Source organism: Triturus cristatus, chromosome 7 (genome assembly GCF_964204655.1).
Source record: "Triturus cristatus chromosome 7, aTriCri1.1, whole genome shotgun sequence".
NCBI classification, from domain to species: Eukaryota; Metazoa; Chordata; class Amphibia; order Caudata; family Salamandridae; genus Triturus; species Triturus cristatus.
The window spans coordinates 919,256,940-919,283,999 of NC_140590.1; the positions used below are offsets into that span (position 1 = coordinate 919,256,940).

At 49.8% G+C, this 27,060-nt stretch overlaps 1 protein-coding gene across 1 annotated transcript in view; it reads left to right on the plus strand.

Annotated features, from left to right (window-relative positions):
- Positions 1 to 27,060, plus strand: part of DOCK2 (dedicator of cytokinesis 2) — a 1,824,799-nt gene that overhangs the window by 1,322,996 nt on the left and 474,743 nt on the right. Inside the window, exon 29 of the mRNA XM_085617853.1 lies at positions 17,737 to 17,831. Within this exon, the coding sequence (XP_085473979.1) occupies positions 17,737 to 17,831 (95 nt within the window). The remainder of the gene's footprint in view (positions 1 to 17,736; positions 17,832 to 27,060) is intronic.

The following is a 27,060-nucleotide window of genomic DNA, read 5'->3' on the forward strand; positions in this document are numbered from 1 at the left end:
TGATGATCTGTCCAGGTTTTTCCGCCTTAGCGATGAGAACTCCCAAGAGGGTGGGTAGTTCTCCCCACTTTCAGCTGGAGGGGACACGTGTTAGACCTGGCATCTTTGGCGTGGTTACCCCTGACTTTTTGCCTCTACCCCCTGTATTTTTGATGCTATGCTGGATTTCGTTTTTGCTGGTTTAGATGCTTTGGGCACTTTGCCACTGCTGATCAGTGTCAAAGTGCAAGTGCTCCCTTGGTAAATTGTTATATTGATTGGTTATCCATGATTGGTATATTTGTTTCACCTGTTAGCCCCTAGTAAAGTGCACTGCGTGTGCCAGGGCTGGTGATTCAAATGCTACTAGTGGGCTGCAGCACTGATTGTGCCACCCACAGGAGTAGCCCTAAAATGATATCTTAGGCCTGCTTACAGTGCCTATGTGCAGTCCAGGACTGCCATGTCGACCTGGCCAGTGCACCCACTGACCAGGCCTTATCCTTCCTGTTAGACCTGGCATCATTGGCATGAGTCTCTCCTCCATTTTTTTCTGTTTGCCTCCTCTGTTTACGATGTTTTTGCTGGATTATTGCTTTGGGCACTGTGCCACTGCTGATCAGTGCCACAGTGCAAGTGCTCCCTATGCTAAATTGTTACGTTGATTGGTGTTACCATGATTGGCTTGGTTGACTTACTGTTCAGACCCTAGTCTAGTGCACTGCGCGTGCCAAGGGCGTGTAAGTTAACTGCTGCTGGTGGGCTTGCAGCACTGGTTGTGCCACCCACAGAAGCAGCGTGCAAAATGTGTCTCAGGCCTGCCACCGCGGCGCCTGCGTGCAGTCCCTGACTGCCATGCCGACTTGGTAAGGAAACCTACTTACCAGTCTCTAAACCTTCCCTTTGCCACATTTCAGACACCTCTATGGTAGGCCCTAGGGCAGGGTGCATTGTTGGTAAAAGGTAGGTCATGCCCTGATGTGTGTGGCATGACCTAATAGTGAATTACAGCCATTTTCGTTTTTCACTATTGAAGGGCTACCTGCCTCCAATAGGCCAGACTGGGCAGACTGATTATTAACTCCATTATAATCTATCTGACTCAGGGAGCATGGTAGCAAGTCGAGTTTAGTATCCCTGAACTCAGAATTTAATAACACACCCTTTAGGATGGATGGTTTTTAAATTCTATGTTTGAAAATAGCACTTTTAGAAAGTGGCTATTTTCTTGTCCAACTATCTACCGGTCTCTGCTGGTTTGGTGTGTGTGTCAGGGGCTGGGTGGCTCCAGAGGTCTGAGTGAGTCAGTGTGGGGTGAATGGGGCGTTTACACGTAGAGTGAGGGAAGAGTAGCCTGCCCTGCCTGACACAATACTGGCCCCGCCTCCTGCTGGGCGACTGATAGCCCTGCTCCTACCAGTGACAATACTGGCTCCGCCTCCTGCTGGGCGGCTGAGGACTCTGCCCTGCCCAGTGAATAGGCCAGGTGCCTCTGCCTGGCAACACCCACAACAAACCTGAGATGGTGGGAATCGCCCTGCTTGGACAAAGGGAACAAAGGGAAAAAGGGGTATAAGAGAAGGACCCCTGAACCAAGAACTCAGATCACTTCTGACAAGGAAACCTGTACCAAGGACAAGAAGCCTGCTGATCTAAGGACTTGCCTCCCCTTTCTGCCAGAGGGCTGTTTTGCTGTGGAGGAACCTGAAAGCTGCTTCTTTATTTTTGCCAAGGAACAAGGAGAGAGGAACTTGGTGTGTACTCTCTGAACACTTGCTAGAAAATCTCCAAGGACTGGAAGAGTGCCAGTCTCCTGTTGAAGTCACAGGGCCAAAGGACTTCACCATCTACTGAATTGCTGAATTGCTGGAAAGTGTTGTTTCCAGTACACAAGGGAAAATCTGCAGTCTCGACGCCGCCGGGCCTGATCGACGCCAGCAGCAACGCCAGTGGGCAGTGGGTATCGGCCCCGGCTCCAAGTGACCCCGTCTCGACGCCGGTATCGACGCCAGTGAGGAGTGAGTATCGGCTCTGCCTCCAAGCGACCCCGTCCCGACGCCGCTGCTGATCGCATCGACTCGACGCCCTTCTCGACGCCGTGAGCGCTGCTCCGGCCCGACATCCCTCGACGCCGCTGCGGATTGACCCGACTCCGAGGCACGATCGACGCCGACCTCGACGCCGACATCTCGACGCCGTGGATCATCGTTTTCTTCGTTTCGCAAGGTACTGTACTTGTGGGGTCTGTTGCGACTCCAGGCTCGACGTAGCGCTCCTCGCGGTCGACGCCGAACCTTGGGAATCTTGTAGACTCGACGTCGTGTGACTCCTGTGGGGGTTACATTGTTGCCAAAGAACTGTGCTCAGAAGATACTTTGCTAAAAGAACTATTTGCCAAGAAGAAACCTTATTTGAACTATTATTTTTCCTTCCAAAGAGTATTTATTAAGACTGTGGTATATTTTTGTCGTTATTTGGTCTTGTGCTAAGCCTTATATAAAAATACTATTTTTATAATAACTTCTGTGTCGTGTCCATCTGTAGTGTATTCACTTTATTACTGTATGTGGTCATAAATGCTTAACACACTGCCTCTGAGATAAGCCTGTCTGCTCTGCCAAGCTACCAAGGGGGTAGCAGGGGTTATCTGAGTGTGTAATCCCCTTTCCCTGACTAGAGCTGGTTGGTCCCTATTTGTCAGAAGTGTATACCTCTGCCAACTAGAGACCGCCGGTTCTAACATTGGTGGTCAGCGGTGAGGATTTGAACTTTGCATTTATGACTCATGTGCAGTGATTAGTGTACGCTACATAGTGAAAGCAGACCATAACGCAGCCACATTCGGTTTTGGTAGGATTGCCTATTTTTGTTCTCCGCTTTCCTGGATCTGATTTTTTTTTTAAACACTGCCAGTTTTGACCATGGAGAATGCCGGAGCTGCTACACCTGTGGAGAATGTTGTGGGGGAATTCGATAAGGAGAAGATAGATTCCTACACGCTAAAAGATCTAAAAGGATTTTGCAAGCAGTTTAAAGTTCCTACCACAGGTGTCTCAAAGAAAGAGGGCTTCCTCAAAGCGCTGAAGGCCTGGTTAGAGGCCAGAAATCCCTCTGATCCGGTGGTGGTACCGGAAGAGGAAGAAGACGAGGAAGAGGAAGAGCCCACAGGTGGGCCAGTGTCATCTCCAGGCAGTAGTACGTCCTCTAGGAGCCTTTCCCCCGAAGAATTAGAAGACAGGGAGAAGGAGAGGGGGTACAAGTTAGAAATGGCAAAACTTAAATTAGGAGGGCAGTTGGAATTAGAGAATGCGAGAAGCAAGAGAGAAGCTGAAATGGAGAGCAAAAGATTAGATTTTGAGAGAGAGAAATTAGCGTTTGAACGTGAGAAGATGGTGAGGGAGATGGAGCTTAAAACTAAGAGCTTAGAGTTGAATCCCTCTGGTGGCAGCACTCCATCCGTGCCTGCAGAAAGTAGGTTTTATTTTCCTAAAGATGTGATCAAGGATTACAGTAAGAATGAAGATATTAGCCAATGGTTTAAAGCGTATGAGTTAGCATTGTTGGCCCACCGGGTCCCTGAGAAGGATTGGGGAACGGGGTTGTGGAGCCGCTTTACAAACGAGGGGAGAGATACCTTGTTGAGCCTTCCTGCTGAGGATAGGATGTCTTATACTCATATGAAAGATGCTTTAATGCTGAGATATGGCTTAACCCCAGAAAAGTACAGACAAACCTTTAGAGAATGTAAGAAGTTGCCTGGTACTACGTGGGTGGAATATGTGTCTTTTTTCTGCAGAACCATGGATGGTTGGATAAAGGGTAGCAAGGTTGATAGTTATGATGCTCTTTATGATTTGTTTGCTTGGGAGCACTTGTCTAATAACTGTTTTCCAGAGCTACGCCAGCACCTCGTTGATAGCAAGATATCTAACCCTAGAAAACTTGCTGAGGAGGCGGACCGCTGGGTCAGTACCAGGGTCCACAAGGGTCCAGTGGGAGACTCAGCCAAAGGTGGGCAGGGTCCCCAGCAGAAGAGTGGGGGGGACAGGGGTAAACAGAGGGAGTTTCAGAAAGGGCCCCAAAGTAGTCCCCAAGGGAACCAAGGGAAGGGTTCCCAGCCTCCCCCTGTAAAGAAGCCAGAGGCCCCGACAGGTAAACCTGTTCACAGGGGCCCCATGACCTGCTATGCCTGTAAGCAGGTGGGACACCGTTATTATGATCCCCAGTGTCCCATGAAGGATTCGAATGCACCGCCGCGTGCACCCCCTCGTCAGGTAGCGAGTGTAGCCCTGGGAGGGGATGAGATGGGTGCCCCCGGTGGGTGGGGTCCCGCAGAAATGTCCCTGGTCTCTTTAGGAGACGTGGAAATGGTCCCTCCAACCCCTCTGCCTAGTAACACTAAGAAATATAGGCAGTGGGTGACCATTAATGGCCATAGGGTGGAAGCTCTCAGAGACACCGGAGCGAGTGTGACAGCTGTCAAGTGTCACTTGGTGTCCAGAGAGCAGGTGGTCCCTCATGCATTCTACCCCGTTGTAGCTGCTGACAACTCACAGAGTAAGTGTGAGGTAGCTCAAGTTCCTTTTGAGTGGGGGGGGGTCTCAGGTACTCTTCAGGTTGCTGTGAGGCCCGCCATGCCTGTTGATTGTCTCTTGGGCAATGATTTGGAGGACTCCCCTTGGGCTAAGGTGGAGAGAAAAGCGCATCTGGAAATGTTGGGTCTGCCTGAGTGGGTGTGTGCGACCACCCGGTCCATGTCAGTCAGTAAGGGTGTTGATGGGGGCCCGGAGCCTGAAAGTATGGCCCAGGTCCCAACCGTGAAGAGAAGAGGCAGGGGGCGCGGGAAACCGTCCCCCGTCGTTCCCGCGGTCCAGGAGGGAGCAGACCCTGAGGGGGATGCCCTGGAACCGACAGGAGAACAAGTGGCCGAACTGGGAGACCTGCCCGAGCTGACCCATTGGCAGCAGGATGGTGGTCCCTCCAGGGAGGAATTTTGTGCTGAACAGAAAGTGTGCCCTTCTCTTGTGGGTATGAGGCAGCAGGCCTCAGCCCAAACGACAGGTGATCAGTCAGGATCACATTGGGTCTACTGGGAGAACGACCTCCTGTATAGCGAGCCTAAGGCTGCTGAACCTGGGTCAGCCCGTGTGCTGGTGGTACCCCAGCGCTTCAGAGCCTTCCTACTGGGGTTGGCTCATGACGTTCCGTTAGCTGGACATCTGGGGCAGGACAAGACCTATGACAGGCTTGTCACCCATTTTTATTGGCCTCAGATGAGAAGGGATTCAGATATCCATTGTAGGACATGTCAAACTTGCCAGGCAAGTGGGAAAAGTGGGCGGAAGCAGAAGGCTCCCCTCCAACCTTTTCCCGTCGTCAGTACCCCCTTTGAGCGAGTGGGAATTGACATTGTGGGGCCACTGGACCCCAAGACAGCCATGGGCAACAGGTTTATCCTGGTCTTGGTGGACCATGCCACCCGGTACCCGGAAGCCATCCCTCTCCGAACAGTGACGGCCCCCGTGGTGGGACGGGCACTGATGGGTGTTTTCTCCCGCATGGGGTTCCCCAGAGAGGTGGTGTCAGACCGGGGCACCAACTTCATTTCGAATTATATGAAGTCTCTGTGGAAGGAGTGTGGGGTAACCTACAAGTTTACCACTCCTTACCACCCTCAAGGTAATGGGCTGGTTGAGAGATTCAACCGGACCCTAAAAGGCATGATCATGGGTCTTGAAGAACCAATGAGGCGTAAATGGGACGTCCTCTTGCCATGCCTGCTGTTTGCTTACCGTGAGGTGCCACAGAAGTCTCTAGGGTTCAGCCCCTTTGAGCTTTTGTATGGTCACCCGGTAAGAGGACCTTTGAGTCTGGTTAAAGAAGGCTGGGAGCAATCTCCCAGGAAACCTCCCCAGGATGTATATAGTTACATGCTGGCCTTTAGGAACCAGACTCGGCGCTTCAGAGATCTTGCTCAGGCAAATCTGGAGGCCAGCCAGGAAGAGATGAAGCGGTGGTACGATCAGAATGCCACTCTGGTTGAGCTTCAACCTGGTCAGAAAGTTTGGGTCATGGCCCCTGTGGAACCTTGTGCGCTCAAGGACAGGTGGACTGGACCATTTGAGGTTGTGGAGAAGAAGAGCGATGTCACCTACTTGGTGGACTTGAAATCTCCCAGGAACCCCTTAAGGGTCCTGCATGTCAACCGGTTAAAGCCCCACTTAGAAAGGTCCGAAGTGGGCATGCTCCTTGCCACAGATGCTGGGATGGAGGAGGAGAGTGAGCCTCTTCCTGACCTCCTGTGTGCAAAAGAAAAAGATGGGTCAGTGGATGGTGTTGGCCTCTCTGACACACTGACCCCTGAGCAGCAGCAAGATTGTCGCCATCTGTTGGTACAATTCCCTGATCTGTTCTCCTTGATCCCTGGTGTCACTCAGTGGTGTGTCCATGATGTGGACACTGGGGACAGCACTCCTGTGAGGCACAAGGCCTACAGGGTGACTGACAAGGTCAGAGCATACATCAAGGAGGAGGTCTCCAAGATGTTTGCCTTAGGGGTGGTTGAGTCCTCTAGCAGTCCTTGGGCCAGCCCAGTGGTCTTGGTCCCAAAGGCTGCAGCGCCTGGTGCTTCACCAGAACTTCGGTTCTGTGTGGATTACCGCGGACTCAATTCGGTCACCAAGACTGACGCGCACCCCATCCCCAGAGCTGATGAGCTCATCGATCGGTTGGGGGCTGCCCGGTACCTTAGTACGTTTGATCTAACGTCTGGGTACTGGCAGATCGCCTTGACTGATGGGGCAAAAGAGAGGTCTGCATTCTCCACACCAGATGGGCACTACCAGTTCCGTGTGATGCCCTTTGGGATGAAGAATGCCCCTGCCACATTCCAGAGGTTGGTTAACCAGGTATTGGCCGGACTGGAAGATTTCAGCGCCGCCTACCTGGACGATATAGCAGTGTTCAGCGCCAGCTGGGAGGAACACTTGCGCCACCTCCAGGAAGTGTTGTTGGCCCTGCGCAGAGCAGGCCTCACAATCAAGGCTAGTAAGTGCCAGATTGGGCAGGGTTCAGTGGTGTACTTGGGGCACCAAGTAGGGAGCGGCAAGGTGGCCCCCCTGCAACCCAAGATAGATACCATCCTGGCTTGGGAACCGCCCAAAACCCAGACTCAGGTGAGAGCCTTCTTGGGTCTCACGGGTTACTACAGGAGGTTCGTCAAGGGGTATGGCAACATTGTGCACCCCTTGACCTCGCTGACTTCCAGGAAGCAGCCGAGACTTGTGATCTGGACTGACGCCTGTCAGAAAGCCTTTGACACCCTGAAAACTGCAATGTGTACAGCACCGGTCCTCCAGGCACCCGACTTTTCAAAAGAATTCATTGTCCAGACGGACGCTTCAGAGCATGGTGTGGGGGCTGTTCTAGCACAGATGAGTGAGGAGGGCCGAGACTTACCTGTAGCCTTCATCAGCCGGAGGTTACTTCCCAGGGAACAAAGGTGGAGTGCGATAGAGCGTGAGGCATTTGCTGTGGTCTGGGCGCTGAAGAAGCTAAGACCCTACTTGTTTGGGTCTCACTTCCGGGTTCAGACGGACCACAGGCCCCTCAGATGGTTAATGCAGATGAGGGGTGAGAACCCAAAGCTGTTGAGGTGGTCCATTTCCCTACAGGGGATGGACTTTACGGTGGAACACCGCCCTGGTACAGATCACGCCAATGCTGATGGTCTGTCCAGATTTTTCCGCCTTAGTGATGAGGACTCCCTGGGTGAAGGGTAGTTCTCCCCACATTTCAGCTGGAGGGGACACGTGTTAGACCTGGCATCATTGGCATGAGTCTCTCCTCCATTTTTTTCTGTTTGCCTCCTCTGTTTACGATGTTTTTGCTGGATTATTGCTTTGGGCACTGTGCCACTGCTGATCAGTGCCACAGTGCAAGTGCTCCCTATGCTAAATTGTTACGTTGATTGGTGTTACCATGATTGGCTTGGTTGACTTACTGTTCAGACCCTAGTCTAGTGCACTGCGCGTGCCAAGGGCGTGTAAGTTAACTGCTGCTGGTGGGCTTGCAGCACTGGTTGTGCCACCCACAGAAGCAGCGTGCAAAATGTGTCTCAGGCCTGCCACCGCGGCGCCTGCGTGCAGTCCCTGACTGCCATGCCGACTTGGTAAGGAAACCTACTTACCAGTCTCTAAACCTTCCCTTTGCCACATTTCAGACACCTCTATGGTAGGCCCTAGGGCAGGGTGCATTGTTGGTAAAAGGTAGGTCATGCCCTGATGTGTGTGGCATGACCTAATAGTGAATTACAGCCATTTTCGTTTTTCACTATTGAAGGGCTACCTGCCTCCAATAGGCCAGACTGGGCAGACTGATTATTAACTCCATTATAATCTATCTGACTCAGGGAGCATGGTAGCAAGTCGAGTTTAGTATCCCTGAACTCAGAATTTAATAACACACCCTTTAGGATGGATGGTTTTTAAATTCTATGTTTGAAAATAGCACTTTTAGAAAGTGGCTATTTTCTTGTCCAACTATCTACCGGTCTCTGCTGGTTTGGTGTGTGTGTCAGGGGCTGGGTGGCTCCAGAGGTCTGAGTGAGTCAGTGTGGGGTGAATGGGGCGTTTACACGTAGAGTGAGGGAAGAGTAGCCTGCCCTGCCTGACACAATACTGGCCCCGCCTCCTGCTGGGCGACTGATAGCCCTGCTCCTACCAGTGACAATACTGGCTCCGCCTCCTGCTGGGCGGCTGAGGACTCTGCCCTGCCCAGTGAATAGGCCAGGTGCCTCTGCCTGGCAACACCCACAACAAACCTGAGATGGTGGGAATCGCCCTGCTTGGACAAAGGGAACAAAGGGAAAAAGGGGTATAAGAGAAGGACCCCTGAACCAAGAACTCAGATCACTTCTGACAAGGAAACCTGTACCAAGGACAAGAAGCCTGCTGATCTAAGGACTTGCCTCCCCTTTCTGCCAGAGGGCTGTTTTGCTGTGGAGGAACCTGAAAGCTGCTTCTTTATTTTTGCCAAGGAACAAGGAGAGAGGAACTTGGTGTGTACTCTCTGAACACTTGCTTGAAAATCTCCAAGGACTGGAAGAGTGCCAGTCTCCTGTTGAAGTCACAGGGCCAAAGGACTTCACCATCTACTGAATTGCTGAATTGCTGGAAAGTGTTGTTTCCAGTACACAAGGGAAAATCTGCAGTCTCGACGCCGCCGGGCCTGATCGACGCCAGCAGCAACGCCAGTGGGCAGTGGGTATCGGCCCCGGCTCCAAGTGACCCCGTCTCGACGCCGGTATCGACGCCAGTGAGGAGTGAGTATCGGCTCTGCCTCCAAGCGACCCCGTCCCGACGCCGCTGCTGATCGCATCGACTCGACGCCCTTCTCGACGCCGTGAGCGCTGCTCCGGCCCGACATCCCTCGACGCCGCTGCGGATTGACCCGACTCCGAGGCACGATCGACGCCGACCTCGACGCCGACATCTCGACGCCGTGGATCATCGTTTTCTTCGTTTCGCAAGGTACTGTACTTGTGGGGTCTGTTGCGACTCCAGGCTCGACGTAGCGCTCCTCGCGGTCGACGCCGAACCTTGGGAATCTTGTAGACTCGACGTCGTGTGACTCCTGTGGGGGTTACATTGTTGCCAAAGAACTGTGCTCAGAAGATACTTTGCTAAAAGAACTATTTGCCAAGAAGAAACCTTATTTGAACTATTATTTTTCCTTCCAAAGAGTATTTATTAAGACTGTGGTATATTTTTGTCGTTATTTGGTCTTGTGCTAAGCCTTATATAAAAATACTATTTTTATAATAACTTCTGTGTCGTGTCCATCTGTAGTGTATTCACTTTATTACTGTATGTGGTCATAAATGCTTAACACACTGCCTCTGAGATAAGCCTGTCTGCTCTGCCAAGCTACCAAGGGGGTAGCAGGGGTTATCTGAGTGTGTAATCCCCTTTCCCTGACTAGAGTTGGTTGGTCCCTATTTGTCAGAAGTGTATACCTCTGCCAACTAGAGACCGCCGGTTCTAACACTTCCTTTTCTGTACATGTCAGGCATCCCTATGGTTGCCCTAGGTACCCCCCTGGGCTGGGTGCAGTGTATCTGAAAGGTAGGGCATGTACTGAGGTGTGTAACATGCCCTGGTAGTGAATTACAGCCATTTTCGTTTTTCACTGCTGATGCTGAGAGGCTATCTTGCCCATCGGACAGAATGGGGAAGGCTGTTTACATGCCTATCTTCCCATAAGGGCAAGATAGAAAATCCAAGTTTGGTATCTCTGTGTTCAGAATTTAATTATACATCTTTTTAGCAAGATGGTTTTTAAATTCACTGTGTGAGAATGTCACTTTTTAGAAAGTAGCTATTCTCCTGTTTAACCTTCCTGTGTGCCTGTGTGCTGGTTGGCTGACTGGTGTCATGTGATGGGCCAGGTGGCTCCAGGAGCCTGGATGAGTCAGCAGCAGGGTGAATAGGGAGATCTGCTTTAGATGGGTGGGAGGAGTAGTCCCTGGGTTTGAATAGGGCTGCCCCTGCCAGCACAAAGCTGGCTCCACCCCCTGCTGGCCAGGCTGAGGACTCTGCCTCTGCTGGCACAAAAAAGGCTCCACCTCCTGCTGAGCGTCTAACGACCCTGCCCCTCACTCTGAAAGGAACCAGGTGCTCCAGAGCAGAGCACACCCAGGAACCGGTTTGAGCAGGGGAATCCCCCCACTGGAACAAAGAGAGACAAAGACTTGGAAGGGTATAAGAAGAGGACCCCAGACACCTACACTTTAGATCACTTTGGAACTAAGAAGTAACCTCTGCCAAGAAGAAAGCTGAAAAGGACTGAAGAGGAGAAGACTGCCTGCTTGCTGTTTTGCTTTGCTGCCAAGGAGAGGGGAAGGACTTTGCTGTGTCCCCTTCTTTTTATTCTGATCTCCAAGGGCCTGAGAAGAGCTGGCTCCCTGTTAAGAAGTCCCAGGAACAAAAGGACTTCACTACCAGCTCCCCTGGAACTCTGCTGAGGGAGTTCTGACCTGCCTTGGAGTGCTTGCCCAGTCTTGGGGCCTCAGGAGGTCGTTTTGCTGTGTTTTGGGAGCTGGGAAGCAGAAGCGTGAAAAAGAGTAACTGGTACCCAACGCATCATCCGATTGCGTGTCGCAAGAACGAGAGTGCGAGGAGAATTTCATCGCGGCGTCATCGCAGCACCCGGAGTCCCCGCATCGCCGAGTGCGTCGAGCATCGTCCCGGTGCGAGAAGATTCCTGACGCTGCGAGGGTCGTCGCAGAACCAGTTTGCGGGCCGCACCACTGCCGGTGCGTGAAAGTATCCAGTCGCTGCGTGAGTCGACGCAGAGTCCCGTTCCGTGGCGCATCGAGAGTTGCGGCGCCGGAAGTCAACGCTGCGCCGCGCATCGTGCCACGTCGAAGAGTGTCGCATCGAACCTGTGCGTGGAGCTTCCCCCTAAGAAACCTACGCAACGAAAGCCAAAGTCATCGCATCCTCCCCCTACAGATCGGAGCCGGCGCATCCACCTCTGCTGCGTGAAGCAGGGCTGCTGCAAAGCCTCCCCAGGATCTCAGGAGTATCGCATCGCCTTTGCCATCTTCCTTGTTATAGCTTTTGGGAACCTTATCGCAACTACAGGTACTGTTGGGCACGAGAGTGTCGCATTTTGTGCATTGAGAGTCGCATTGTGCAAGACACTGACTTTTACATCCTGGAGTACTTTCTGCAAACTCTTGAACTATCTTTAAAGTAACCTTTTGAATTATATGTTGGTTTGTCTGTAGTATTTGGTCTTGTGAAGTTTTTAGTAAAGATACATTATTTTTCTAAAACTGGTGTGGAGTAAATCTGTGGTGTTTTCACTGTGTTACTGTGAGTGTTGGTACAAATACTTTACACATTGCCTTTGATAGCCTAGACTGCTCAGGCCAAGCTACCTAGAGGGTGAGCAGGGGTTATCTTAACAGTGTATTCCCCTTTCCCTGACTAGAAGCAAGGGTCCCTACTTGGACAGTGGTACCTACCCTGCCAACTAGAGACCCCCAGATCTAACATGCATGTGCTGTCAGTGGCAATAATGACTAAGGATGTCGCTGGGAGGACTGGAGACAATAATGTATAGTTTGCCACTGCTAGTACCAAAGCAAAAAATATACAGGCCAGTGTGAGAACTGAAGGTGTCACTGCAGGGAAGGGTAAGGCCTGGCAAGTGGGTGCACTGGCCAGGTCGACATGGCAGTTAACAAACTGCGCACAGGCAATGCGGTGGCAGGCCTGAGACATCTTTTCAGGGCTACTTATGTGGGTGGCACAATCAGTGCTGCAAGCCTACTAGTAGCATTTGAGTTACCAGCCCTGGCACACTTAGTGCACTTTACTAGGGACCTAGTGGTAAGACAAATATGCCTATCATGGATAACCAATCACAATAACAATTTACACAGAGAGCATATGTACTTTAGTCCTATAGCCAACAACCACAGGTCAGGAAAAACAAAGGAGGAAGAAGCAAAAAGTTTGGGGATAGCTCTGCTAAAATGGCCATTTCCAACAATGTGTGTGGCATTGAAAGTACAACTTCAGGTGGCTGGATAAATAAACAAAATTATCACAGCTGTGTAGAGCACTTTTCTGTGGAAGCGCACAACTTCTGCCCAATGAAAATATGTACTCCTGTCTCCCAACATGTGTGTGGAGCCAAATCTCCTTCCTTGTAATCTCACATAGTTGTCCGGTGACAGCTGTATTGACCTCCCAGTCCTGGTAGAGCGGGGTAGGTCATCCGGAGACGCGGACTCGGCGCGTCAAACGCAAGGAACTCCTTGCGTTACCTACCAGGAACTGCAGTGCACTATCCTATGAATCTGATAGGGTAGACCGAGCTGCAGGTAAAATCTATAAGAATGCTGATTATAAATTTGTTGTACAGCTTACATGTAGATAGAATATAATAGGTCCTGATGAATCGCTAGAGTAATTCTCAGATAGAGCGAGAAACATGTTGACCCCAGATGAGGCAGTGTTGACAACCTAGCACATAATTCTAGGCATCTACACTTCACCTCACACAATTTTTAACTAGGTAAGGAGGCTTCATAATAAATTGATTGAGACAGCACTCCCTTACCTATTTTAATATTTCCCCACTATACATTTTCATCTACATTACAATAGAGCCCTCTACTCCCACCTCACCTAACGGCTGTCTGGATAAAAAGATCTCCATAAGAGCGCTCCCTAAAAGAGCCCGTCGGATATTGCACCAGCCGACTCGACGTAGGAGCAGCCCGATGATGACGCTTTACATCCCGATGGGTGCGTGAGTCACGACACCCAGACGGTTGTATGAGGGCTCCCATATCCGACTTAGTGTTATTCACACCGGTTATTTGTACACCCTTTGGTTCGTCTCATTAGCTCAAAGGAACAGCTTTGGTACTTCTTTTGGTTGTATATTGCAGGGCTCACCTAGCTGGACCTTCTTTCCAAAGCCCCTTCTGCCCCTCTTTTTTCTCGTTGAAGCTGTATTGACAAGCCAGAACATAGCGATGGGTGACAAGCAATTGACTAAACTTAATGTGCAGAATCGTACTAATTGGCACCAGAAAATCTGGACTTCTCACATCAATCTGGCCACTCTCTCTGAGCTCCCCTACCACTGCTGTTAACCAGTCAGAAATCTGACGGTCATTTGCCACACATATTTATCCCTTGCCCTTCTGTGAATTCTATAATAAAATCATATTTTCCGCTTATGCTGCCTCTGAAGGATTCTATCTCTTCAAAATCGAGATTATATACTCATAGGAGAGACTTTATCAAGTATTTTGCCAAAGAACACCGTGACCACAATATCAAATAGTAATAATTACTTCTTTGGAACAATTCAGTATTATAACAACTGCTACTACTTATTTCTCTATAATGCCTTTATTGTCCCTTCTTAAAAAAACTGTAGTTTGTGTCTTCAGGCATGATTTAGTTATATTTAGAAACTGGCAGCAACTGCCAACACCCGTTTCGATGCCATGACTCCCAGACCTGGGGCTTTTCAAAGACTGAATGTGCAGTATAGATCATCAGTTGATTGAAGGTATGTAAACATTGATAAAGCTAGAAATATTTGTATATCTTAACAGTGATACATATTTCAGAGTGGACTCCTAAGGCACAGCATGTGATTTAAACTCCAATACAACTTCAGCACACAGGTAAGATACTGCTTCCTATAGGGAAACATATGATTATACTTGTTTCTGAATGCATGCATTCAGAGGTGTATTAATATAAAAATGGCAGAAACAATTGTGTCCATGGTGAGACAGGAACAATCAGTGTTATATAGCTGAGGTTTGTGGAAAGTCTATTATGTAAGCTTAGCTGAAGTTATCTTATGAATGGCCAAAAGGTGAATTTTGTTAAGAGAATCGCTATTACTGGTGCCCTTCGTGCCCAGTAGTGCATGCCCACACTTACAAATGAATAGCATGCTCCGATAGGTATGGTGTTTGAACTTCCTCAGGCGTTAAGAAGTTATTTGTGTTCTAAGGTTTTGGCTCTGCCATGCATCCTATAGATAACGTAGTTTATTCCATAAGGACTGCAGTTCGTAGCCCTACACTGTTTGCCAGGCTTTAATATTTATGAATCAAAGTATGTTTATTCTTGCCTTCTCTTCTGATGTTCCATTCTAGAAGGTCCCCGGTGCCTTCATGACACGTGGTATTCGCATTGAAGGTCATAGGAGGGTGGCCATGTTATTTAAACCTGCTAGATATTGGCTGTAAACCCTAATCCAGGCTTGCTGTATTTTGCAGTGTTTTATGCTTCACAGTTTTTGTGTACTGGTAGTATTTGCGGCAGTGGTATGACGACGTGGGTGGAATTTAAATTTGGTTTACGATATAATGTCACAGGGTCAAATAGTGACGAGCGAGTGCGCTGATGCTTTGAAGCTGCAAGATTCGGTTTTATTAGGAGATAAGGTGTTGGATTTGGTCATTCTTCATGCCTGCTTTTAGGTAAATTACATATGATTTGCGTTACGGGGGTTAGGAAATTGAGTCATGTGACTCGTTTAAAGGGAATCTATGACGTCTGAGTCGTTGCCAACTACAGTCAGGAGATTTGGTGACCAGATAATGAACTATGAGGCCGTTAAGAAGTAATTCTAAAGCATACATATATGATTAACATGTACCACATGTTTTAAAATACTAATTGCATGGAATAAACATTATTAGATCATAATACATAGCATTCAAAACGTAATACAATCAGCAGAGAAACCAGACAGAAATGAAAGGGATCAAACCCCCTCCAGGTGGCGAGTCGCCCCTCCCCGCTTCCCCACTCTGCAACCCTAAAACACCACTGACAACTTTCTTGGGTGCCTGAAAAGGTCGCAGTTTTATTAGCATGATAACACCTTACACATTTGTATCACATTGATCGTGGTTATGTACATGCTGCATTATCATTGTCCTTGACCCAGTTCTAGCAATCACCTAGGCGAGGAGGGGGCCCTTTTTGCGTTCTGTGCTTCCGGGTCTAGGCTTCAGCTTGCTACCGATTTGGCGGGCCTCCGTTTGGACCTGTCCGGGCTGCAAGTGCCGTCCCGCTCGCCCTGTGCCCTTTCGAGGGCCCTCCCCTCGCCCAGAGGTCCCTGCCGGCTGGCATCCCAAGGGCCTTTTCTTGCGCATCTGCTCTATTTTCATGCGATTGGGTCCTTTGCTTGTTGTCTCCTTCTGAGCCCCTGCCGTGAGGCATCCCAAGGGTCATTACCTCTAAACTTTGCTGGCCGCGTGCCGCCCTTTGGCTCGCTCACTGCCCCTGCCGTGCGGCATCCCCAGGGCCCTGTGAGAGCCTCACATCTATCTTCTACTGAGTTCTTCCCTTTTGTTTGGTAATTTTGTTAGTTTCGTCCCGCTACCCTCCACCGTGCAGCTGCGACGCCCGACTCTTAGGTGTGGGTGGGTGGGTTTCTTCTTTCTCCGTCCTCAGCTCGGGGGAGGGGGGGGATTTGTGACTCCACTGGAGCCCTGCGTCCCTTTTTATCCCCCCCCTATGCTCGCCCCCTGATTGGGGTGGTGCTTGCCCGTGCCCCCCGGGCCAATCCTGGCCGCGTTGGCCTAGCCCCCATGCAAATTTCTGGAGGGGGTTGGGCGGGGGAGGGCCGCCGCCCCCCGGATGGCGTTTTGACCCGGGCCTCTAATAGGTCCGGCTCTGCCTACCCGGCCCGGGTTCTGAACCCACACATTTAGGAATTGTGATTTTACGCAAAACAAAATTGCACGGTGGACACTTTTAATCCAGGGCGTGCAAAACTGTAGAGAAAATATTCAGCTCCTAAATTCAGACTGTGGATATTCAGATTTCGTTGGTTTCGGTGACTAAAGCATGTTCCAATAATGTTCAGCCTTGCATTTGTATTTCTTTGGTCACAGAGCCAAGTGGCTCAACCTTGAAATATAGCGTACAATAGTGTCTCAACAGGTATTATTTAGTTGACAATTAGAGAAAAGGAATATGCACATAACATGTTGCTGGGAAAGGAGAAGGAAAAGGAGGGGGAAAGGAGACAAGAAACCTGGAAACAATGAATGTGAAAACATCTTTTACATATATTTGATTAAAAGATCAAAGCAAAGCACAATGTTACATTAAATGTCATGTAACCTGTACAAAATTGTGCACAAGTGCTCGTGAAAAAGGTGAACGGTGCAAGTGACAAGTGAAGGGATATATACAGAGCGGTAAATGGCACAGAAAAACAATAATTTATACAGTAATCTCCCATTGGTAACCATACTTTAATGAACAAAGATAGTTTTGGGGGACCACAAGAGTGGCGCCTTAAATTGTGCTGCAAAGTCGACAGCTTTTTGGCCTGTATAGATTTCAGGTCATCATCAGGACAGACTTGCAAGTGCCGGACTCACGCAGGCGTTACATGGATTTCTAACCGGCTGCTGGACTGTGCCAGCAGGATTCATTCCCTGCAGTTTGCAAGCATACTGCTGAGTTAACAGTAATTTTTCCGGTTGCAGATTTTTGCCCCCTTGACTGTGACAAACCAGACACTCAATCCTCCTCATTAAGCAGTCCTAGTCTCACGAGGCTCATTCTTCATTACCTCTGACCTTTCTGTGGTCGCAATTAACCCATAGCACCATTACAGCGCCACACCCTGCTTGTTGTACGCATCTCCGACTACAAGCAAGCACTTGTGTGAATATTGTAACCCGGTCCTGATGGCCTAAAATCTATACAGGGCGAAACACCGTCGACTTTGTAGTTTCCTGTCTCCTTTTCCCCTCCTTTTCCATCTCCCTTCCCAGCAACATGTTATGTGCATACTCCTTTTCTACAATTGTCAACTAAATAATACCTGTTGAGACATTGTTGTACGCTGTATACTATCCCACCCAGGTCTCAACAGGGTCTATGGGAATCCTCCTGTAGTTTGTTACTTCAACCTTGAAAGGCATGAAGCGGTACTACTCCTCAAAACCAACAAAATATATTTCAAATCATGCTTCAACATGGTGGTGTCTTACACGTAAATGTCTGACGTGTGTGAGATACAAAATCACAAAGAGGTTAAAGTTTGATGCCTTTAGGGTTAGTGCATTTACCTGGGCACCTTCCTGCGAGAGGTAAGAGTAGGGTATCATATACTTCGTGACTCGCTTTCCTTACCCCTTTGCGTTATTTAATTTAATAATATGTTACCCATTATATTTTGCAGGACTTTTTGATGGAAACATTCATAATGTTCAAAGATCTCATTGGGAAGAATGTGTACCCATCAGACTGGATGGCAATGAGCATGGTGCAGAACAGGTACCGTGTATTGATCAGAGAAAAAAAGACACAATTCAGAAGTGTTATTTCATTCCATAATAGCATGTTGTGTAAATGTGACAAAGTCAATAGGAGTGAAGAAGATGATAGTATAGTATCTCTATTTACCTAAGTAGAACCTAGGCAAGCAAAGAGATCTACAAGTGACGATATCTTGATTGTCAAAATTCAGAAATGTATGCATAGTATATTTGCATTCACAATTTACATCAATGTTTTACCTTTTTGCGTATCTAAAAGATTCTATGGAAATGGATGCAACCAGATGCAATTCATATCTTCATTTACTGAAGCAAAAAGATGGGGTCAGAAGAGGATTACAAAGACTCTGAATAGTTCATTAAGTGATTGCCATGAATACTTCTTGTAAAGGAAAACATACTCTGGACAGTAACTGGTGCTGCCAAAAGATGAATCAGGATGAAGAGTACCTGGGTTGCTGTGGCTGGTGTGGCTGATGTGGCTGTCTCTCCTAAACTGGTTCTTCTGTGGATGCTTCAATAGTCCTAGAGTGGCACAACCGCAATGATGGTTCAACCAAGTAAATCTGTTACAAAATATCTTCAGTTAACTGTTTTCCGTTGCACTCACAGATCACATTTTCTGACTTAAATCTTTATAAGCGGATGCTGCCAAATGATAACTTTCTTTTGAATACTTGTTCTGCTCTCAAAACCGTTGGTGTCAACGTCAGGTCAACTAATGCTTTTGGACATGTCCAAAATTAGTGTTAGTAAATATTTTGATACATTTCTAGATACATGGTCAATAAAATCCTTTAATCCAAATGGCTTAAAAACACATGGCAGACCTGCTACCCCAGCTTTGAATCAAGCACAAGATGATGGATGGAGAGCTGAAACGTTTCAACCACTCACCTCCAGTCACAGATCTGGGTTTAATCCATTGTTCTTTTGCTCATTATGCCACCACAATTTGGACCCAGCCATATGCAAATCAGTCTTGACCCTGCTCCTCATGGGAACAGCCCAGCCCGAACTGCAAGGCCAGTCCTCCCTGGACCAGGAACAAGCATCCTGGGACTGGTTTCGAGGTTTCACCCCTCATCAGCCAGGCTAGCTCGAATCAGAAGCATGGAGCTGACTGTTGAATCTAGCTGCACATGTGGTCTCAACCATTCGGATATCTAGCCCTTGGCCCAGCCTGCTCCTTTCAACTGCTTGTCTCCGCTGACTGTGTGCAGCCCTTGACCCCTCTTCCTTGATTGCATCTGACTGCTGATATAAAGTTGAATCTTGCCTCATTTGCTCCGGAAGATGCAACTATGTGTGACCCCCTTTGTGCATCCCTTGTTGGGATGAGGGTACATTTGGGAACTGTGAACTGCCACTGCAACCTACCTGCTGCCTGGAACATCACCCTCTTAGGGGGAGCGCCCTCCATAGTCACTGTTGCCCTTGTGTAAAGAGAGGAGTCACTTCACCCCCTTCCCCCGACAGCTACTGACTCTTTTTGCCTCTCAGCAATAGTAAAGGATCTCCTGGCGACTGACCCTAAACTTCCCCCGGACCTCTTCCTCCTTTGAAGTATGCCACGCAACAAACCTGCCAAGGAAGTGTCTATAACCTCACTCTGTAACAAGCCTGCCGTTATGGAACAGTACAGGTACAATCCAATTCAGGACAAGCAAAACACAATCCCCACCCCTGTTCCTATAACGCAAGACCATATTTCACAATTCCTCCAGGAGATTGACTCGCTCAAAACAGATCATAAGAGCTGTATCAAGGACACCAGGAGGCATGTAACTGAGATAGGAGAGGGGATGGAGGGCACAGTGGACGCTAGGTCGGAAGACCAGGAAATGCTGTGTAGGCGAGTAGCAACTTTGAAAGAACAACCAGCACAGCAAGCTACAAGCTGAACAAGAGGACCTTTAAAATCACAGACACCACAATAACATTTCCATCCAAGGAGTACCAAAGGAGGTGGAGGGACATGGCATCATGGTGTTCACAGCGATGCTCCTCCAATCAATCAAGGGTGATGAAGATGCTGCCTGCCTGTCATAGACCAGGTGCGCCAACTGGCATCCATGCCGGGTAGAGCCCAATGCAGCAACTGACATGAGTACATTAGTTCACAGAAAAGGAAGCGATACTCAGGGCAGCATGAAAGCTGACCTGGTCTTCCAGGGGCACATGATTCAGTTTTATCAGGACCTTTCCCCCACCATGCTGTGGGGCAGGTGGGGTTTCAGACCAATCACAAACAAACTGTGGGTATAGGTATCAAATATCAGTGGGGATACCCATTTGCATTGTTTTTTAAGTGGGAGGGTAAACAGCGCACATTGCTATCCCTCACAGAGGCGAAAAAAACCTTTGGATATTCCCGTAGCAGATAGGGATGAATCCTCCTCCCCAACTGAAGCCTCTCCCAGACCCAATCAAAGGCCTGCATGGAACACTGTTAAACATCGACACTCTGACAAATGCCCAGCTGAGTCAGGGACCCAGTAAACAAAGCAAGACATTATTCAATGCCTACAAACTATGGATGCATCCACATCACCGACTACCTCTGTTGCTGGCTTCCTCTGAGTGAGATAGCGATGACTATTTGACAATGGTGATGATGAAGGGGGCCCGGAGAGGCTCCTCTGAGGCTGTTAAATTGCACCTAGATCCTTATCCGGGGGTCTCCCCCAGTGATCTGGTTCTTGAGAGTGTGATCCTTAGACGAGATGCAGACACTATGGTGCCGATCTACATGAGTACCGGACGCAAACGTCTGACCCTGTTGGTCCATAGATGTTATTGAGTTTTGTAATCCCTCTTTTCTTTTCAGGTCTATGAACTTTAACATGAATTATGGTAGACGAGAACAATCAACCTTATATTTTTTTTTACCCACACCACCTCTACAGGTGGCACTCATCTCTGCAAACGTTCACAGCCCAATGTATACCGCAAGCTTGCCCACTCACATCATGGCATCCTTAACTAGCGGTATCAAACTCCTGTCTCTCAATATACGAGGTCTCATCTCCCAAAACAAGTGCAAGCAGGCTTGGGGATACATCTTGCAACAAGACCAAAATGGGATTTTCATGCAGAAGACCCATCTCTGAGGGATTGACAGGCATAGAATGCCCCACCCTCAATATCAATCAATCAATCAATCAACAGATTTGTAAAGCGCACTACTCACCCGTTAGGGTCGCAAGGCGCTGGGAGGGGGGGGAGCCGCTATTGCTCGAACAGCCAGGTCTTGAGTTGTTTCCTGAAGGAGAGATGGTCCTGGGTCAGCCGTAGGTGAGTGGGGAGGGAGTTCCATGTCTTGGCCGCCAGGTATGAGAAGGATCTTCCTCCGGCGGTGGCTTTGGTCCGCAAAGCCACCGCCGGAGGAAGATCGTGTGGGACGGTGGCGAGGGCGAGGCTGGCGGAACGGAGCTGGCAGGTGGATGTGTAGAATGTAAGGCGGCTGTTGAGGTATTTGGGGCCCATGTCGTGGAGAGCTTTGTGTGCGTGGGTGAGGAGTCTGAATGTGATCCTCTTGCTGACGGGGAGCCAGTGCAGGTCTTTCAGATGGGCGGAGATGTGGCTGTGGCGGGGGATGTCCAGGATGAGTCGTGCAGAAGCGTTCTGTATGCGCTGGAGTCTTTTCTGGAGTTTGGCTGTGGTTCCCGCATAGAGGGTGTTCCCGTAGTCCAGTCGGCTGGTGACGAGGGCCTGGGCCACCGTCTTCCTGGTTTCGATGGGGATCCACCGGAAGATCTTTCGGAGCATGCGCAGAGTGTTGACACAGGATGATGAGACGGCGTCGACTTGCTTGGTCATCGTGAGGGAGGAGTCCAGGATGAAGCCCAGGTTGCGTGCATGGTCCCTTGGCTTGGGGGCGGTGCCCAGGGCAGGGGGCCACCAGGAGTTGTCCCAGGCAGAGAGGGATGGTCCCAGGATGAGGACTTCCATCTTGTCTGAGTTCAGTTTCAGACAGCTGAGCTTCATCCATTCCGCGACGTCTTTTATTCCTTCCTGGAGGTTGGCTCTGGCGGTGGCGGGGTCGTTGGTGAGGGAGAGGATCAGCTGGGTGTCGTCGGCGTAGGAAATGATGTTTAGGTTGTGTTGGCGTGCGATGGCTGCGAGGGGGCTCATGTAGATGTTGAAGAGGGTGGGGCTGAGCGAGGATCCTTGCGGGACGCCACAGATGACTTCGGTGGCCGCGGATCGGAATGGGGGAGGCGGACTCTCTGAGTTCTTCCGGCGAGGAACGAGATGATCCTCTCCAGGGCCGTTCCTTGGATTCTGCTGTTGCTGAGGCGATGTATTAGGGTGCGGTGGCACACGGTGTCGAAGGCTGCTGAGAGGTCCAGGAGGATGAGGGCAGCTGTTCCCCATTGTCGAGCAGGGACCTGATGTCGTCGGTAGCTGCGATGAGGGCGGTCTTGGTGCTGTGGTTTGCTCGGAAACCGGACTGCGAGTGGTCGAGGGATCCGTTTGTCTCGAGGAAGGCGGAGAGTTGTTTGTTGACGGTCTTCTCGATGACTTTGGCAGGAAAAGGGAGGAGCGAGATGGGGCGGAAGTTCTTGAGGTCGGTGGGGTCCGCGCTGGGTTTCTTCAGGAGGGCGCTGAGCTCGGCATGTTTCCAGCTCTCCGGGAAGGTGGCGGATGCGAAGGAGCTGTTGATGATGTCCCGGAGTTGGGGTGCGATGATGAGTCGGCTTTGTTGAAGATGTGGTGTGGCCTGGGGTCGGTAGGGGATCCGGAGTGGATGGTGTTCATCGTGCGGGTGATGTCTTCGGTGCTGACCGGGGTCCAGGTGCAGAGGATGGTGAGGGGGGGTGCAGGTTCGGCGGTGGGGTGCGTGGATTGTTCGCCAAAGCTGTTGTGTATGTCGTTGATTTTGCAGTGAAAGAACGAGGCGAGTGAGTCACAGAGGTCTTGCGAGGGTGTGATGTCGTTGTTGCAGGCGCTGGGGTCATCGAGTTCTTTGACGATTCTGAAGAGTTCCTTGCTGTGGTGGGTGTTGTTGTCCAGTCGTTCTTTGAATGTTGTCCTCTTGGTGGTGCGGATCAGCTGTGGTGTTCGCGGGTGGCGTTCTTGAGGGCTGTCATGTTTTCTGTTGTCTTGTCGTGGCGCCAGGCTTTCTCGAGGGAGCGGCAGGCTTTCTTGGAGCTTTTGAGGTAGTCGGTGAACCACGAGGTTTTCTTGCTGCTGGGTCTGCTGGGAGGGTTCTTCAGTGGTGCGAGGTCATCGGCGCAGTTGGTGAGCCACTGTGTGAGGTTGCGGGCTGCTTTGTTGGGGTCTGTCGTGTTGGTGGGAGGGTTCTGGCTGAGGGAGGTGGTGAGCTGGTTGGTGGTGATCTCGCTCCAGTTTCTGCGGGGTGCCTGATGCGGGTGGTGGTGGGTCATGGTTTTCCTGTAGTTGAAGTGGATGCAGCTGTGGTCTGTCCAGTGTAGTCCGGTTGAATGGCTGAAGGAGATGTGCTTGCTGGAGGAGAAGATGGGATCAAGCGTGTGTCTGGCGTAGTGGGTGGGGTGTTCACCAGTTGCTTGAGTCCGAGGTCGGCAAGGTTGTCCAGCAGGGCGGCGGTGTTGATGTCATTGTTGTTCTCCAGGTGGAAGTTGAGGTCTCCTAGGAGGATGTAGTCTGGGGAGGTTAGGGCGTGTGGGCTGATGAAGTCTGCGATGGCTTCGCTGAATTGTGTGCGCGGTCCCGGGGGTCTGTAGATGAGAGTGCCTCTGAGGGTGGTGTTGGGGTCGGTGTGTATTTGGAAGTGGAGGTGCTCGGCGGCGATGAGGGTGTCGTCGGAATTGGTCGTGATCCGGATGGTGTCTCTGTGAACGATGGCGATGCCTCCTCCGGTTTGGTTGACGCGGTCCCTCCGGGTGATCTTGTATCCATCCGGGATGGCTATGGCGATGTCGGGGGCTGAGGAGGCATTCATCCACGTTTCTGTGAGGAAGGCGACGTCTGGAGATGTTGTGTCGAGGAGGTCCCAGAGCTCGATGGCGTGGCTGTGGATGGAGCGGGTGTTGTGCAGGATGCACTTGAGGTGATTGTTGCCGGTGTCTGGCCTGGCGGGTGCGGTGCAGGTTCGGAGGCTCGTGAATTTGCAGGCTTGGCAGGCGAAGGGTCTGTGGGTGCGTCTTGGGGTGGCTTGGCAGCAGGTGGGCATAAACATGCACTAGAACAGTGGAGGTGGGAATACTTTGCAAACTGCCCTGGTCCCCCACATTACTAAGGTAATAGGGGTCAGGGAGGGCCGTTTTATACACTGCCTTTACTTCAGGATAAATATAGACTCACTATGATTAACATATATGCCCAAACATGGTACAAGATGCTCATATCTGCTTCACCTTGCAGAAACAGCGCCAGGTGATTGGGGGTACATAATAGTTGGAGGAGACTTTAATCTAGTTTAAGACCCAATGATGGATCGATGTTCCAGTACATACCAGGGTGTGGTTGCTATGTCTGCACAATTGAAAAGGGAGATCATGGCCTAAGACCTAACCAATATATGGCACTACAAACACCAGGATTCTCATGATTATTCCTTTCATTCCCATGTCCCATCCAACTATTGTCGAATAGACTATGTCTTTATAACAGATGCTCCTCTCCACACCCTCGAGCGTGCCGTGTTATCGGACATTTCTATATCAGATCATGCCTATATTGAGCTTCCGAATCACACCCTCCACAGAGGGGCCGATTTGTTGCTCCTCTCACCGCGGCTCCTTCATGACCTTGTCGATGTAGAAGAAATCCTTAAAGGTATCACAGACTATTTTTCTCTTAACACTGAGTGGGATGTCTCCCTGCATACACTCTGGGACAGGTTCAAGGCTACCATACAGGACGTAAGCTCTTCGATAGCCATAGCGCAGGGACGTGAGGCCTGTCTGGTGGACTCTGGCTTGACCTTGGATATAAAGCCTTTGGAGCAAAAGGACAAGGTGAATCCCACCCGCCAGAATAAAAAACAACTCGCCATATTGCGGGGCCAGTTGTGAGCCCACAGAACAAATAGGGCTGAACAATCCCACTTGGCGCTGAAGCAACGACACAAGGAGGGGACACTTCTGGCCTATTGCCTATGACAGGCAAAGACCATGCCTTACATTGCTTAACTGCAGGGTTCGGACGGGAGGTGGCTGATTTTGGAACCTGATAAGCAACAGGAATTCCATGCTTACTATCAGGCTCTCTATGATCGGGAGGATGTTTCTCAAATGTTAATTGATTTTTTAGCTGGCATCATGCAACTGGACCCTGCTCCAGTCAGGTCATGCAAAATATCTTGATGCCCTGATTACTTTGGAGGAAATCTGTCTTGCGCGTCTAGCTCTCCCACTTCAGATGGCATCCCTGTCAGCTTCTGTAGGCGTCTTCTTCCTGAACTGGGTGAACATCTAACCTGACTGTTTAACTCCTTTACACATACTACAACACTTACTCCTTCCATTGTACCAGCAGAAGTTTCTTTAATCCTTAAACCGGGTACAGACCCAACAGTCTGCTCTTCCTATCACCCTTTTAAATACTGATGTAAAACTCTATACTTAAATCTTGTCCCTGAGGTTTGACCGTTATCTCACTGGGCCTTATAGACCCTGATCAGATGGGATTTATTCATAACCGCCAAGAAGCGGATAATGTACGCAAGGTGGCACCCTGGTGGAAAAGGTACACCACCTTCAGATCCCAGCTTGCCTTCTCTCGCTGGATGCAGAGAATGCATTTAATAGAGTGGAGTGGGCTTTTCCACACTCTCTGCTGATCAAAATCAGGCTGGGCCCTACTATAACCTCTATGATCATGGCTTCCTACGTGGCTCCGGTGGCCACTGTTCAGGTCAATGGCCATCTTCCTCAAAAAGGGCATCAGACAGGGTTGTCCTCTGTTGCTGCTCCTGTTTGCCCTGGTAGTTGAGCCGCTGGCAATTTCTATTCGTCACACCGAGGCAATAATGGGTATCCCTTTTGGAGGGCAGACACATTAGGTAAATCTTTTTGCAGATGGCCTACTTCTTACTCTAACACGCACTGTCACCTCATTCCTGGCAGTTGTGTCTGCCTGAATAACTTTTACAGCAACCGGAGGCTTTAAGGTGAATATGTCCAAATCGAGCATACTTAACCTGATGATCCTAAAGCCTGATGTACCCGAGTTGCAGGGCTTGGCTCCCTTCCACTGATCCCCTGCAGGAATTAGATACCTGGGTCTTAATCTGACGCCTATGCCTTCCTCTTTGACAGCAGTGAATTGGTCACTGCTCCACTGCATGATCCTGGAGGACCTTCGATGGTGGAGGTCTCTATATGTCTTGTGGTTGGGGAGGGTAAACTGCTGCAATGCGACTTGCATGCATGTATATGAAATGGGAACTGGCCCCGAATCTCCTCTGCACTCGTGATGCAACCACGTGGCAGAGGTGGGTTGGTGTGTCCCAACCTTTTGGAGTAGTATTGGGCAGAATTTGTGCAAATTATCACTTGTGTTGCGTGTGAGAGTAAGAGCCACTGGTTCCATATGGACAGGGAAGTAGCATGTAGGCCTTTATGTGACCTGGTTTGATTTCCCAAGCACACTCAGCACACCACCACCCTGACAAAGACAACCCTGGACATATGGGATAAATTGCAGCTTGCAAAGGGACTGACTACTTTCCTTCACCTAACACACTGATTTCCCGTAACCCAGAGTTCGCTGCTGCCCTATCCCTGCATGCTTTCCACACATGGACAGATAGGGACTGCAAGACATTAAGTGACCTATTCGTGGGACCTACCATAAAATCCTTTGACCAATGTTCAGCGAAGTACCTTCTCTCTGAGTCTGTCTAACTGCAGTACCTACAGTTGAGGATTCACCCATCAGTTTACCCAGAGGTTTTTCATCCAAGCACCCCATTCGAGACCGTGGTTAAGACCTATGGTGACTCATAAGGGCTTATATCTAATATATACAGCATGAACCAAAATTCTACCCCTCTCAGCAAGCCCCAATATCAAATTCTCTGGAACAAGGAAAGTCCCAAGGTAATTACACCCCAACAGTGAGATGCTTTATAGTGCAATATCCCTAAACATACCACAGTCTCCCTCTGAGGGAAACATCCTACAGGCTCATGTCCCAACGGCACCACACACCCACCCACATATCAATATCTACCCACGGCGCGTCGGCTCTTTGCTGGCTAGGCAGACTAGAGAGAGGCAATTTTACAGACATTT